Consider the following 15,417-nt stretch of genomic DNA (forward strand, 5'->3'; position numbering starts at 1 on the left):
TGCTTTCCTTCTCCCTCTTACTCACTCAAGCCTACAAGCCAAGATATATATATATATTTATGCCCATCGGGGCCCGCGCTTCAAAATCCGTGTACAAGACAACATCCAAAAAATATATACAAGTCCAAGAAGAGTGCCTAGGATTCCGCGCACACCAACTCTCCCATCACCACATCCTCGTCCACCCTATCTTCCCTTCCACTTCCTTCCTCCTCCTCATCACTCATGACAATAAGCTCCAGCTCATCCAGTGCTGGAACGCTGATGGCACCTGCGCCTGGGCACATCTCATCCCTCTTCTTCTCCTCAGGATCCAATTTCCCTTCAGAATCCTCTACCAAAAACTCATCTGCATCCTCCAAATACCTCTTCCACAATACCCACTCAATTCGACGGCCTCCGAGTGCATAGAACTTGTCCCTTGTGTCCAAGAAATGGTCGCGATGTTTGATGGCCAATCAAAGACCGTCTTTCCCAAGGCAGCCATACCAAACTTGCATGTTGGCGACCTCAAAGAGATCCGCGGCATCGAGGGTTTCGGTACCCATCACGTGGGCATTCCACAATTGGGCAACGTCCTTGTCAAGTCGCATACGCATCGCGATCTGTAGGGCCTCCAAGTTCATGTTCTTGAGGTTTCCAAGCTTGACCTTCGATGCTGCCCATTCCTCCCTAAACTCCTCCTCGACGAAATCCAACAGCCACTCCGGAGCATCACCCTCATGAAAATCGTCGACCAAGTCATCGACACAACTTCCAAGGAAATCCACCTTTCCCTCTACCCTTTCCAAGCCTTCCTGGAAATCGTCCATCTTGTCGCAAAGTTTTTGTAGGAGGTCGATGACCTCACTGGACCCTGTGGATCCTGAACCTTCACCTTGTGGGAACACGCACTTGTTTTTCTTTAGTTTGCACTGTTCGCAAGTACGCCCGTGGCGAATGAAACATTTTACGTTGTCTGTCTTACAACGTCCACAATGCTCTATGCACCAAGTCAGCAAAACAGTCAGAACCCACGGGGAGGCTTACCATTATCCTTATATTCCTTGTCATCTGCCTGCATCTCAGGCTCAGTTTTCAACTTCTTCAACGGCTGCCCCGACGGCCCTGCGACTTCCTCCTCTTCACTCAATACCACTGCACTGGACTTGGCCTTCCTCTTCTTTGAATTCCCTGTGGCCTCCAAATCCGTCACCTTACCCTTACCCTTCCTATCCTTCCTCTGCTTTACCAATTTTTTCAGCGCCTTCCCCTTCGGGTCCTTCTCCCGCTCGTTATCTCCGTCGGACCCGCTACCAACCTTGCTCCCCTCATTCCCATCTACCTTCTCCCTCTCCTTCTCCACCTCCACGGCCTTGCTAGCTTCCACCAAAGCCTTTGCCTTGGCCTCACCATCTAACTTCTTCTTCTCCGTGGCTCTCCTTTCCTCCAAGGCCCTTGCCTCCTCTTCCAACCTCTGCTGCTCCATGGCGGCTGCCTCCGCCCTTGCCTTTGCCTCTGCCTCCTCTTGCCGTTTCCTGTCCGTGGCCTCCCGCTCCTCCCTCTCCTTCCTTGCTTTGGCTTCCACAACCTTCCTTTCCTGTGCCAACTTTTTCTCTTGCCATTCTAACTCCAGAGCCCACCTCTTTTCCTCCTTTTGCTTCTGCACCTTCCAAGCCTCATGGGCCTCTGCGGCATCCTCCCTAGCCTTCTCCATGGCATCCCGCTCATCATAAAAGGCCTCTAGGTCTTCAGGCCGAATATCTTCGGGCATCGGGGCAGGTTCATATGGTTCGGGCATCACGGAAGTGTGGTATTCAACGGTGGACGCCATGGCCAATGATGAGGACAAAACTCAGAAAATGGAAGAGATGGTGGTGGTAGAAAGCTAAGAGGTGAAAAGCCACATGACCAACCTGAAAAAATTCCACGCAGTCACACTCGGCCATCGGGATCTGTGTCCTTGAGGGCAAGAACACTAAGGGGGGGATACTGTAATGAGCATGCCGATGGAAACCGATGTCCACTCAACCCAACAAACCACAGCCCGGAACCCTACAGATTCCGATTCCCACTTTCTATTTCATATTCTATTTCATATTCCTTTTTATATTTCACTTCTCCATTACAATTTATCAATAGCCCGACATCGGTAGCGAACATGTCATTGGACCCCATTGGCTACCGACTGGTAGAATACATCCTCCGACAACCCTAGAATGTAGACCACTCCAAGTAGGAACTAGATCGGACTCCTAACTAGTATATAAGCCTTAGAATTACACTGTAGATACTCAGTTCAAATATCAACTTGGTTCAGCCCAATCTCTCTCTCTCTCTCTGACTCCAAGTCTAAACTCTCGTTCTCCAGTCCACAGAACTCCGATCCGTTGGACTTATCCCTTACCTCGTCTCTGCCACTCCGTGGACTTCCGTCCGTATCCATCTTAGGGCTTCGGCTCAGGGGTGACGTTGCTAATAGCTTCACCTACGCCCGATGCATCCCACAGCATTCTGCTACATGCACTTTCTGCCGCAATCCTATTGGCACGATCCTAACAGTAGCCTCGAATCAAGGCCTCATCACCAACTATGCAAACAATCACTCATACAGTGCTGCTCGCTTCTGCTATCTACTCGCACTTTGGATTGCTCATTGCCATCACCCTCACAAAATCATAACAGACCCTGAGCTTGTCGAAATATTCAGAATGTTGTATAGTAGGGTCGACATCATGTCCCCTTCAACTGTCTCCCATGACATCTAAGATATGCATGCTATTTCAAAGAAAAATATCGCACTGGCTTTGCAATCAATGCACGGATGACTCCACTTTGCCATTGATGGTTGGTCATCACCCAATGTTATCTCATACCTGGGTGTGACCGTTACATGTTGCATCAAAGGTGTGGTTGAGGAATTTCTTCTGGATTTTATTCAGTGTGTATTTTCCTCATAATAAACTGACCTTTAACTGAATGGCTATTTAGTTTGACTGATTCTCACACTGGTGAATACCTCACACACAAATTTGTTGAGGTCTTGAATGATTTTGGTATTGCTCACAAAGTACGAATCTTCTTGCAGCTCATCTTTCCCAGCTGACCTCGTATTAGGCTCTCAGGTGTGTTGCTGATAATGCTGAGGTCAATGCAGTCATGGTTCACCATGCACAGCATCAGATCCCCACTTTCAAAGGCCCAAAATACCATGTGAATTGCCAGAATCACATCTGGGCCTTATGCATCAAGGTGGGGCATCTTCCTGTCATAGAAATCAAGTAGCTCACTGTTTTTCAGGCCTTCTGTTGACAGTTTGCAGCAATAAAAGGTGAGAAAATCACTGAGGATGACAATGAGCAGACAGATGAAGCACCAGCTGATGAAATAGAACCCAAAGAATCTGAAGCCAACCATGAGATTGAGGAGTACCTTGACCAGCTTGTTAATGAGGTTGAGCAAGAACTTGAGGTCAATATGGATGAATCAAGGCCAGTAGTGACTGAAGAGGAGGCGAAGGTTGGACGATATGCTATTCACAAGGTATAGCAACGTTCTTTCATACTATGGTGCACATGTCTGATTGTATTATAGCTGACTCAACTCAGGAAGAAGGGGTTTCACAACTCTCTTCTGCGTGAGGTGATACAGGAAGCTTGTTCCCAGCATGGCTTGGACAAAGTGCTGTGACATCACATTGAAATACCATCGCTGACATGCTTGAGTGAGGCCTTTATTTGCATGATATTTTGGATGACATTTGCGATCAAATCAAGTTCAACCAATCAAGAGGTTTACACTTATGGCAATACACCCTTTCTAATGAGGAGTGGGAAGTTCTTGATCAATGCTCTGATTACCTTGAGGTACATTAATGTTGCCATCTCCTTTTGCCATGTACTGATGTTCTACTTGGACTAGCTATTCAAACATGCCATTTTTGACTTCTTGAAATCAGGCAAACCCCTCATCTTTAAGGTTTTTCCTGCCATTGACAAGCTCACTCGATTCTTGGAGCAAGGTCAGAACAACAAAGAACTCCATGCCACTGTTCGGATGGCATGCTATCATGCCATGCTTGTACTCAATAAGTATTATGCCAAGACTGATGAATCTGTGATATACCACATTGCTATGAGTACATCATTTTCTTTCACAAAAGCATGTTTCTGATTACATGTTTGTAGTTATGCACCCTGGTTATAAGCTGCAGTATTTTCACTCACAAAATTGGCTCAAGGAGTGGATCGATGATGTGGTCAATGTTCTTTGTCAAGAGTGGAATGACTACCAACCTCAGAATTCTAGTTCAGTGCCTGCTTCACAACCAACACAAGCCCAAAAGGTATGTGAACAACCAGTATCATATTCTATATTGTCATTAATGATGTTGCTAGGATAAGAAAAAGTGTAACATCAGCTGGGATAGCAGCCCAGATGAGACCGCAGTCAGCTCTCGGGTCACTAGTGATGTTGATCCACTCGACAAGTACCTGTATAGCCCAGTTCTACAAATTAAAGACCCTCTCAAATATTGGGAATCTCAAGATCCAGAGAGCAATCTCCTGGCACAGTTTGCCTTGGATTTCCTCTCCATGTCACATAAGTCTTATTGATGTTATCGGATCCAACTGTCAAATCTGATTTCACCAATTTAGCCACTTCTACTGGCTGTGAATGATCATTCTTCTCCAGTAACCAGAACATGTCACGATTCCATCATTCTCTGTCTGACAAGTCTGTCTGTGCCTCCATGGTCCTAGGGACCTAGGCATCCATGGGCCTGGTTCCAGAAGAGAACATTATTTCAGATTTCAAGTCCTATGGTAAGCATTGGCTGGTAGAAGAACCAGTCCCAGTGCCAGAGGCTGAAGAACTGTTGCTAGAATCAGAGGCTGCATCATCGGATGTTGACTCTGTGATGGAGGTTGATGCCAAGATGTAATTAGATTGATGTATAGAATACCTTTAGCATAACTGTAGCTATAGCTTTGTATACCTGAAAACTTGCATATACTTTCTGAATGGTCAATCTGCATCCAGCAGATACAGATGTTGTGGCACAGATATCTGTACACAGCCACATCCACTGGTAATTTGGCAGATATCCATTCAGGTACTGGCACAGATCCACAATCCATGCTATGCCTTAGTGGGTCATTTATTCTGCAGAAATTAGTTGACTGACAGGTCAGTTCAGGTTTATTTTTTTTTTTCAAATTCAAGACTCAAAATTGTGAAATCAAAGTCTTGTGGTAGGCACAGGTTTTGTCTGCAATAAGTGTGATTTTCATGGGTTTCAGTATAGCTTATGGAAGTTGATTTAGTGCAAAAATTGGCAAAAATTGCAAGATTGACAGGATGCAAAATGACAACACTGGCTGAGATTTTAAGCCCAGATATGAGTAGCAAGAAGATGGAAAATACTGTAGAATAGTGCATAGTTGACTCTGTCATAGATATAAGAAATTAATGTGTTTTGCAGCTTTCATAACTCATGCAAAAATTATCAGATGTGGCAAAACAACAAGCAGAACACAACATGGTGTGGAAGGGAGTGAGCCAGGGTCCTAGGGTTGAGGAGGAATTATCACCTTGGGCAAGTTCCAGGGTGGTTATTTTTTTTTGCTGTGCTAGATACATGGCTTAGAGGGGATGGTTATGGTTGTGTGAGTGGAGTATGTAAGTGGAGCCAGTCCACTTACAGTGGCCTCAACAGATATTCAGCCTCCTGCTTCAAAATAAAACTTCTATGTGTGAATAGCCATTCTCAGAGAGGGTTCCACCCTGTGACAGAGGTCCTGATGTGTGGTGTTTGGTGGTGACACCTGCTGCATAAGGAGGAATGGAGTCTGAAGAGAGCAGGATGTCAACACCATTGTTCAAGCTCTAATAAGCCTACCCCATCTCATTGACAATGTGTACATATAGAAAGTGATCCAAGTTCTTTCATTGTATTTATTATAAGTTGACTTGCATCAGTACTTAAGTACTCTTCAAAGAGTGACTTGTTGTTCTATAAAGTTGTTTGAGTAGTGTTAACAGAGACTACATATATGCAATGGCAGCTTGCTGACATTCAAATAATTAAAAAAGACCATCATCTAGATAGGTACAAGTCTCTACTTTGGTAGAACAAAAGAATGAAACTGTGTAGGAACAAATCTCTAAAGTTAATGGAATATCAATGCCTTGGGACAACAATAACATTATTAATCATGTCAGAACCACCATCTACTTCCTCTGACAGAGCCTCCATGTTATCACCATGCATAACTCTCTACCTGACATTCTCCTGATAACCTCCTAGAGGATGCTCATATATTTCATTCCTCTCTGGCTGTTGTGCTTCAAGATCATCACTGAGGTTGATGCTAATCATAGAATCCTCTTGTGAGCTTGTCTGAGAGTGACCAGGCCCAAAGTTCAGTGATGATGCTATGCTTCCTTGCCAAGAGTCATCTGGACGAGCATGTCCTGCTGCAACATGCCCAATAAGGAGTGTTGGAGCAATACCCTATATGTGATCTTTATTAAATGTGAAAGCAAAAAAAAGATATGCACGTACTCTTAAAATTGCTGCAAGACTATTAAGATAATAATAGCCTGAACTATTGGAAGCACCAAAAGCAACATATAATATCAAGGATATGGAATAAAGAGCTGAGGATTCAACAAAGACTTCAATCATATAATTATAAACTCTGAGACCACCATTGCTTATCTGTCCAACTCTCCAAATGCGATATATGATTAGTAGTGTGCAAAATAATGTTGTAGCCAGTGAGAAGGAGACATAGAGCATTGAGAAGAGTGGGTTTAATACAAAGCCAATCAGAATTTTTTGGTGCAAGGATAAAGCATTGCAAACTGATGCACTAAATTTAGATCAAAAAAAACTACAAAAGATGGCAGATGACCACACCAATACCAGAAAATAAACAAAGAATGGGAATGAGAACAATTAGCCAGCACTGTCCTCAGACTTGCCAACAACACCAGATCTATAGTTTAAAAAATTAAGTTGAAATCAAAATTTCTGATAAAAACACAACACACCATAGTAGAATCTGCAAGGATATTACTGATAGTGGTGATAATACCTGATCCAAGTATATTTACTGAGATATTGGTCTCTGTATATGTTAAATACTTGGTCCACAGATTTTGTCCATGGTCAACAAAGGCAGAGCATATGTCTGACCATATGATGGCAACATCAATGGAAGTTGTGATATAGAGAACCATAGTAACAATAACCAAGCCTTTTCCTATTGGTTGAGACTTAGAAATATCTGTATACAATTGTCAGCTCAACTACTTGCCAGTTAGATATAATTTATTCACAGATACTCCACAAAGTTACAGCAAGAACACCTGTGTATATGCCTGTGAGTCCAAGGTCAAATAGGACTATTTACAATTCAAGTGGATATATGCACCATGTAATAGAAAATAAAATATGTCTGAGTTCAGTTCAGAGTCAAGCATCTGAGATATTGCAGCCTCAGTCAAGCCAGATGGAAGATCTGTTTGAGCAGCCATTGAAGGTATGTGAAGAGAGTGATAATGAGCCTGGGCAGGGTTTATTGATAAATTGACTAATACAAGTTCTCCTTATTATATACAGCACCCACTCTGAGAAAATTTTGCCTGTAATGTTGAATGAATGATTCCTATGCTCCTAAAAAAGCAATGTGATAAGAAATGAAAGCTTGGTCTAAATTGGATCTTTGATCAACAGTAGCATTTTATGGTGTCATGACTCATCTTGAATCATCAGAAGAGAAGAGTTTCTGTGTATGGGGATCATTTGCTGATGCTGTCAAAACAGTTTTCACAATGAGCCTTGAAAACTAGCACAAGTGTTGTTGATGTTGTTGTGCAAGTCATCCAATTGAGGTAATTAGCATCCAGTATGAGAATCAATATTATTCTCCATAATGTAGAATATTCTCTCATTGGTAGACTGTCATACTGTATTTTTTTTAACAGGTGGCTTGGAATAAGACAAAATGTCCACTTTCACAGATAACAGATCTTATGTATACAAGCATCATGTTGAGAGTACCAGCTAGTATGGCTACTGGAGTCATTGTAGAAGATCATCTCAACACATATCTGCACTTAGGCTCTGGCTACAATAGTATGTAAATCATTTCAGTTGTTGTCTTACATTTGAGACAAAACATGGGAACAAGAACACTACAATCATACCCCAAAATCTTATTCTGATGGTGATCTATTTACAGCACAGGTATGATTGTTCACTCTGAAGATGTTTCACTGTCAGGAATATAGTAGTACTAGTATATGTATACTTGACCAATATGTCTCATGTGTCTCTCAGCTCAACTCCTGAAAAAACCAGATAAAGTGGTAGTGCCATAATGACCTTTGATTATCATTAATCATCACTGTAATGCCATCATGTCAAAGCTAGTTGCATAAGCAGAGATGTTGTCAGCTGCAATGATGGTCTTTTAATATCTCACCAAGTATCTTGCCCCAGACTGCAGTGTCTATCTATCCTCTCTCATTATCCTAATGCTATCCCAGGATACTATCAGCACCCACCCCTTAAGCTTTGGTATTCCACCCAAAACAGTACTCATAACCCTACCAGTGCTTAACAAATTTATGCCAATCAAGTGTTGCATGCGACATTGTGTTTGATTTGATGCAGGCAGGTGAGGGGCAGGTTCAGTATGGGGATGGGGTCTTGTATTGTAGAGGTACATCAACTGTGTGGTGGGAGGTGTAAGAGCTAACATGAATAATCAGTTGTATTCTGCTTAGTCATCTTCAGACCATTCACACTCATGACTGATGTAATTGAGTCTTTGGACGCTGATTCTATTCTATGTACATTTCCAGACAGGCCTCATCTCCCCACCCTCTCTAATTGGTTTCATTTCATAGTAACGATGGCATTCTTCAATGACATATACTCAACCGCCGGCATTTGTCCCTAACGAGCATGCCTTCTTCTAGGTGCCAGAATCTGAGCTGACCACATCCTCGGAGTTGCTGGATATGGATATCATGTCAAGGATGTACATTGACACTGAGGAAGTTGTATACATGCGGGTTGAGGTGGATGAGTTCCTTGATGATGAGGAGTACAGGTGAAGCAGGAGTTGAAGGAGATGCTGTATCAGATCATTGTGCATTTTCTCTCTCTTTCTTTATGTGTGGAGTGTTGATGGGATGGATAGTGCTCAATAGCGGAGTTAGGCCTTGGGAATTTGTCATGGTAGAATGCGTCTTAAAAGGAGGATGCAGAGGATGCTGAAGGTGATGTGGTGATGGAACAATAGAGCTGGGGTCCTTGTGGCTTTCTTTAAGGGAGCATTGCGATGGACTGCTGGTCTCGATCACGGTCCTAGTACAATTGCACACACGAAGATGAGGGCATTCACATGTGATTAATTTGCTGGCTACCAGCTACTACATCACATGCTATCTACCCCCACACATCCCATAACCTCCTCCACAGCCGCGCATACTCTCCCTGCTGTTAAGCACTAACTCTAATCTGAATCAAGGCTGGTCTCTATCCTGTCACTCGCGTTTGGTGATTCAGTGTTAGAGGGGCCTTGGTAGATTGCGAGAAGTTAGGCATCACTTATAGCGAAAGCAAGGAGTTTGTAAGAGTTAGGAGTATATAACCTTAGCTGAAGCTGGGGTCTAAGGCCACAGTGTAGGCTAGCTTAAATACATGTTAGACTCGTACTAAAAATAATGTCTACAAGGGCACGTGCAATGAGAAATGTGTCTTTCAACAAATGAGGAGTGAGAGCACTAAAAGAAGTGTACTCCCAACAAATGAGAGTAAAGAGCACATATCACCTGCATCTGCATGGGACTCCGTCTGTATAGGCTGCATCCCGTAGACCACCCTCGACTGGCGGTCCACTCTCATCCAACTACTAAGAAGCATGATGCCATCAAGAGAAGCATGACAGCGCATGCAGGTCGCTGGTCATCTGGGGGGCGGCAGCATGAACTGGGGTGACTGGCAACTGGGTAACCGGGTAAAGAGTGTGCCGGCAGAATATCATGGGTCTGGAGAGATAAGATAGGCAGGTCCGGGGTTCCAAGAGATAAGGATAAGATAAGATAAGGAAAATAGGGGTAAAACTGTAATAATACCCCCCGACTAAGACTGTCATCCCAACAGTCCTTTAGACGTACTCACTCCCTGAGTTAAGGGAGTTAGTAGATTCCATATCCCATTTGTAGTCCTTGGTTTGTTCCCAAGCAGACATGCCCCATTCTTCTTGAGGGAAGCTGGGGTCGGTCTGAGTCGTTAGAGGAGACTCGGAACGCTCATCTTCGAAGACGTCTTCATCCATGTCTGATGAATAAAAGCCCTGCTCGTCAAAGGATAATGGATCGGTATGATTCCTGCTTGAGACTGGAAAGGAAGTTGAGCTCTCGGTCGCTGAAGAGCCAGGAGATGATATGGTTATGCATCCTCCTTCGTTTTCCAAGTGTCGCAAATCGTGATCCCATACGCAGTCTTCCTTGTTCTCGTATTCCTTGACGAGTTCTTTGGCATTGGCGAGATTGCTCCTCTTGACCCAGGTAGCCTCCTCCACTGGGTATCCCTTCCATTTGACCAAATACTCTGTTATGGTCCTCTGGTTGTGTCCTCGACCGACGATGCGGTCGTGGTCCTGAAGTAGTTCCTCTACTTCATATTCTTCTTTGCCTTCCATGAGTTCCAGCTCAGGTGGTGGAGGTTTTTCCTGGTTGGAAAACTCCGGGGGGACATATGGAGTTAGATATCGTTCGTTGAACTTGTTGTGGATTCTCCATCCTGGTGGTAGCTTCAGTTCGTATGCAGAGGGCCCCTTTTTAGAAATTATTTCAAAGGGGCTGACGCGTTTGTCACCTAGCTTTTTTGCCAGTTGGGGGAGGTGAAGGTTGGTTGAGTCCAACCAGACTTTATCTCCTGGTTGGTACTCCTGTGCAGGGTGAGTGTGTTTGTTGTAAGCCTTTCTCATAACTTCGACAGCTTTATTCAGAGAGTCTTCTGCTTGCTTGCATACTCTCTGGAGGCTTTTGACGAAGTCAGTTACCAATGGTGTTTCCGACTGCCTCACCGCGGTTGGGCGAATTTCCCCATCTCGTCCGTAGACTATTTTGATGGGAGAAAAGCCCATTGCAGAATGTTGGCGGTTGTTGTGAGTGAATGCTGCCCACTGCAGCCATTCACTCCAGTCGTCCTGTTTGTGGTTAACAAAGACTTGAAGGTATTTTTCAAGTTCTTGGTTAACCCGCTCCGTTTGTCCGTCCATCTGAGGGTGATAGGCCATCGATGGATTTCCTTGAATATTCATCATCGTGTATAGCTCGGTGATGAACTTTGAGACAAATTGTGGGCCTCGATCCAAAATGACTTTGGAGGGGGTGACTCCAAATCAACAAATAATTTCGTCGCGTAGGATTTTGGCCCACCCACTTGACAAGAGTTCCTTTGTGCATGGAATTAGCATGATATATTTCAAGAATTGGTCTATGACGACTAGTACTGCATTGTAGCCCTTGGACTCTGGAAATCCAGTAATCATGTCAACTGAGATGTGCTCCCATGGTTGAGATGGTATTGCATTAGGATGTAGCGGAGCTGCCTTCCGCTGTGTGTCGGTCTTTGTCCTTTGACATGCTTCGCATCCTCGCACATAGGTTTCTACGTCCCTTTGCATTTTAGGCCACCAGTAGTCTCTTAAGACTAATTCTTTGGTTTTTTCGATGCCTGGGTGTCCTGCGGAAACATGATCATGGTGATGGGAGATAAGTTCTCCCCATAGAGTGTGGTCGCGGGGGACATAGATATGTCCATTGTAAAATAGAAGGTGGTCCTTTTTGATGACCCCTTTCTCATGGTTGAGGCTTGAAGCAATCCCTCGGTCCCACCATTGGTGATCACTTGTCGCTCTTCAAATTTTGCCATGGATTTCTTCCTCCATTGGCATTATTAGGGCGTGGAAGAATTCTGGCTTCAAGAGGACAATATCGTCATTGTCCTTCTTGCCCTGGTCATGGTCGGCCCGCCAACTTAGAAGGTCAGCTTTCCTATTGGACGCTCCTGGCTTGTGGTTGAGCGTGAAGTGGTATTCTGCTAGTTCAGTAACCCACCGCGCTTGTCTGCAGTTGAGTTTCTGTAGTTTGTGGAAGTACTGCAGATTTGAGTGATCCGTCCAGATCTCGAAATCTTGACGGGCACCCATAAGATAATGTCGCCATTCTTCTAAGGTGATCATTATTGCTAGTAATTCCTTGTCGTAAATCTCATAGTTCCGTTCTGTCATGGAAAGAGACTTCGACAGGAATGCAATCGGGCACCATTTTTCTTCCTGTTCCTGTGACAGGACAGCCCTGATTGCCCCTTTGCTGGAGTCCACCTCCAAGCGAAACTTGTTGTAGTTGTTTGGCATTGCCAAGACGACTCCCATTGCGAATTGGCATTTGAGTTCCTCAAACACTTCTTGTTGTTCCTTTCCCCATGTCCAAGGGTTTTTTCCTGTGAGTTTCATCATTGGTTTGATGATTGTGCTATAGTGCCAGATAAATCGTCAGTAGAAATTGGTGAATCCTAGGAAGAACTGTAGTTCCTGTTTCTTGGAGGGTGCAGGCCAGTCCATAATACCAGCGATTTTTACTGGATCCATCTTAACGGATCCTTCACTGATAATGACCCCGAGGTACTCTGTTTCGAGTACCTCAAACTCGCACTTTTCTGCTTTCAAGAACAACTTGTTCTTGTGCAGAATCCTCAGGACTTCCCACATGATTCTTTGGTGTTCAGCCTTGTCCTTAGTGAAGATGAGGATGTCATCCAAATAGATGGTGACCTTCCCTTGAGCAATGAGATCTTTAAAGATATCATTCATCATCCACTGGAACATGGCCGGTGAATTGGTTAACCCAAAGAACATAACCAGGGGCTCATAGAGCCCTCGGTTAGTGCTGGAATGCGGCTTTGAATTTGTCCCCTTTCTTGATTCGAACGTTGTTGTATCCCCAACGGATGTCTAACTTAGTGAAATACCTCGCATCCTTCAGCTTATCCATAAGGTCAGAGATAAGCGGTAGAGGATAGCGGTTTTTGATGGTTATTTCATTAAGTTTGCGGTAGTCCTGCACTGGCCACAGTTTTCCATCCTTCTTCTTGACAAAGAAGAAGGGAGATGCCATTGGGGATTTGGAGGGTCGAATTCGGCCGGTAGCCAGGTTCTCATCCAGGAATTTGTCCAGTTCCTCTTGCTCCCTCAGGTTCAAGGGGTATATCTTGCAATCCAGACTGGCATTGGCATTGGGAATTAGTTCAATGGCATGATCCCAAGGTTTGCGAGGAGGAAGTTCATTGAAGTTTTCTTTTGCGAATACATCGATGAAGTCTCGATAGTGTTTGGGGACGATTTCCTTGAACGTTTTTGTTTTCTTTCCCTCGTTGGCCTTGGCTGCTAAGTCATTGGCTTTATGCCCCACCGCTCATATGTGAAAGGCTTCTTCGAAGTCTATGATGAGGATGGTATCTCCATCCTCGACTTCGGTTCCCCACTGTTGTTCAGGATCTTCGTCTGGGAGGCAGAACAGTACTTTGCGGCAATTGCAGCATGCCAAAGTTACCGAGCCCGTGTTCCAGTCGATAAGTGGGTTGTGCCTTTGTAGCCAGTCATGTCCTAGGAAGATGGGTGTGGTTCCTAGGTCAATGACTGCTAATTCGATACGTTTGCTGTGGTCTCCAATCTTGAGTCGTACTTCAGCGAATTCAGTGATGTCGCCACCTTTGTTGCGGGTTCCATCTGTGTTGTAGACTGGAGTGGGGTGAGCCGCTTTATGCGTGGTAATACCATGATCATGGGTCCACTGTCAGTCAATAGCGCTTCTGGTACAGCCACTGTCGATCAGGGCCTTCGCGGAGTGATGGGCCATAGTATCAAAGGTCTCTAATTGTAGGGTGATGGTGATATTTTGCCCTTTCGCTCCGCAGACATACTGGGGTGGTTTGGTAAGCTGGTCCATACATTCCAGCTTTCGGTATTCATCTAGGTAGGACTCTCCGACTTGGTGTTCCAAGTCGGCTGCTAGTGGCTCATCCACCTCAGGTAGTCGCCGAGGGTGGACCCACTGCTTGAGGAGTGATACCTTCTCTCCTGAAGTCTTGGCGAATCGCATAGCTTGCCGGTACCAGGTGGCTCCGAAGGGCTTCAGCCATTCGAAGTCCTGAGAGTACTCCACCGGTGCTGGTGGTACTGGGGTCTTCCTCTCATCATCGCAGTCCATAGGCCACAAAGGCCCTGCTCCTATGACCGTGCAACCGGTCAGTTCCTTTTCACCTCAGTGCGGACACCCACTCAGGGTTAGTTGGGACTTCACTGGATTTTGGAGAGTTCCATAAACTCTTTAGATAACTAGGGTTGCTCTTGCCATCAGCACAATCCTTAAAGGGGAGACGTTGATGAGCCTCTAGGCTCTGTGCGCTCTGAAATCATGGACACAACCTACAATTTATCACCTTTGTCCCTATAGCAGACTTTCCCTAATTCAATGATTGCAAGCAAGATCCAATTTAAACCAAGTCAATTGGTATTCAGCATGCAAAGTTAGTGATTCGTGTATGATGTCATCGGCATTGGCCCTATCGATCCTTCCCTTCTCCCTGTGGACTTTGTGCCTCGCAGTCTAGAACTAGCACTGCCACCCCATGTGAAACATCCCTGTGGTCACGAATTATCCATGCGTAGCTAAAACTATGGCAAGTCAGCCGCAGCCGTAGAAAATTATTCATCGAAGTATTGGAGATCTGGTTAGTGAGAACTCTTAGTCACATTAGTATAGCCTTAGGCGCAGTAACTGTGCATACTTACCAACCTTTGCTAAGTAAGTACTTGAATAATCTATGCTATAGTAATATTAGTGCTAGAGTAAGGTAGCTTAGTTAGCCAGTGTAATGAGTATTTAAGCTCGCAAGTTGGTAGCCTGATAAAGGGAAGAAGGGAAACCCCAGATTATTCTCTACACTTACCTTCAATCCCTAACACCTACACCATACAACATACACCCTTGAAGTAGCACAATAAAGACATTTTGCTGCTAGAACTTCATCTCGAACCTTTATTTCTCTAAGCAATGGTGAACCTTTAATGGTTACTTGTGCTTACAACACATCCCTCTCTTCTACGCAAAGTAATTAGGAGTCCCACCACTAGGAAACTCTTTTATTGCTTTGCTTCGCAAACAAATTCGCTTGCTTCTGCAGCTAGGAGACAGCATTTTCATCCCTCCCATCAACGCCTTCACTTTCTCGCAGCCAGAGAAAGTCTCATCGAGTATCAGACCGATCCTCATCACCTCGATTCAACCTTACCACACGAGTTTAATAATTCGCTACAGCCTCTGAGTTCGCAGCTAGAACTTGGACAG

At 44.6% G+C, this 15,417-nt stretch overlaps 2 protein-coding genes across 2 annotated transcripts; both read left to right on the forward strand.

Annotated features, from left to right (window-relative positions):
* Positions 1 to 2,823: 2,823 nt before the first annotated feature.
* Positions 2,824 to 4,595, forward strand: EV420DRAFT_1636544 (uncharacterized protein; the record flags this gene model as incomplete). Its single annotated transcript, XM_060476602.1, has 10 exons — positions 2,824 to 2,830; positions 2,887 to 2,920; positions 2,971 to 3,049; positions 3,097 to 3,231; positions 3,295 to 3,522; positions 3,574 to 3,616; positions 3,709 to 3,845; positions 3,901 to 4,117; positions 4,167 to 4,324; positions 4,377 to 4,595. 10 exons carry the CDS (start codon positions 2,824 to 2,826, stop codon positions 4,593 to 4,595), a joined length of 1,257 nt encoding a protein of 418 aa, XP_060336812.1.
* A 3,928-nt stretch (positions 4,596 to 8,523) lies between these two features.
* On the forward strand, positions 8,524 to 9,111 carry EV420DRAFT_1261324 (uncharacterized protein; the record flags this gene model as incomplete). Its single annotated transcript, XM_060467059.1, is given in 4 exon segments — positions 8,524 to 8,586; positions 8,606 to 8,714; positions 8,764 to 8,900; positions 8,974 to 9,111. Coding segments are annotated over 4 exon segments (447 nt in total), but the record flags the coding sequence as incomplete, so codon positions are not given.
* Positions 9,112 to 15,417: the final 6,306 nt, after the last annotated feature.

The sequence above is a fragment of the Desarmillaria tabescens genome (assembly GCF_030435595.1).
Source record: "Desarmillaria tabescens strain CCBAS 213 chromosome Unknown EV420scaffold_4, whole genome shotgun sequence".
Lineage (NCBI taxonomy): Eukaryota > Fungi > Basidiomycota > Agaricomycetes > Agaricales > Physalacriaceae > Desarmillaria > Desarmillaria tabescens.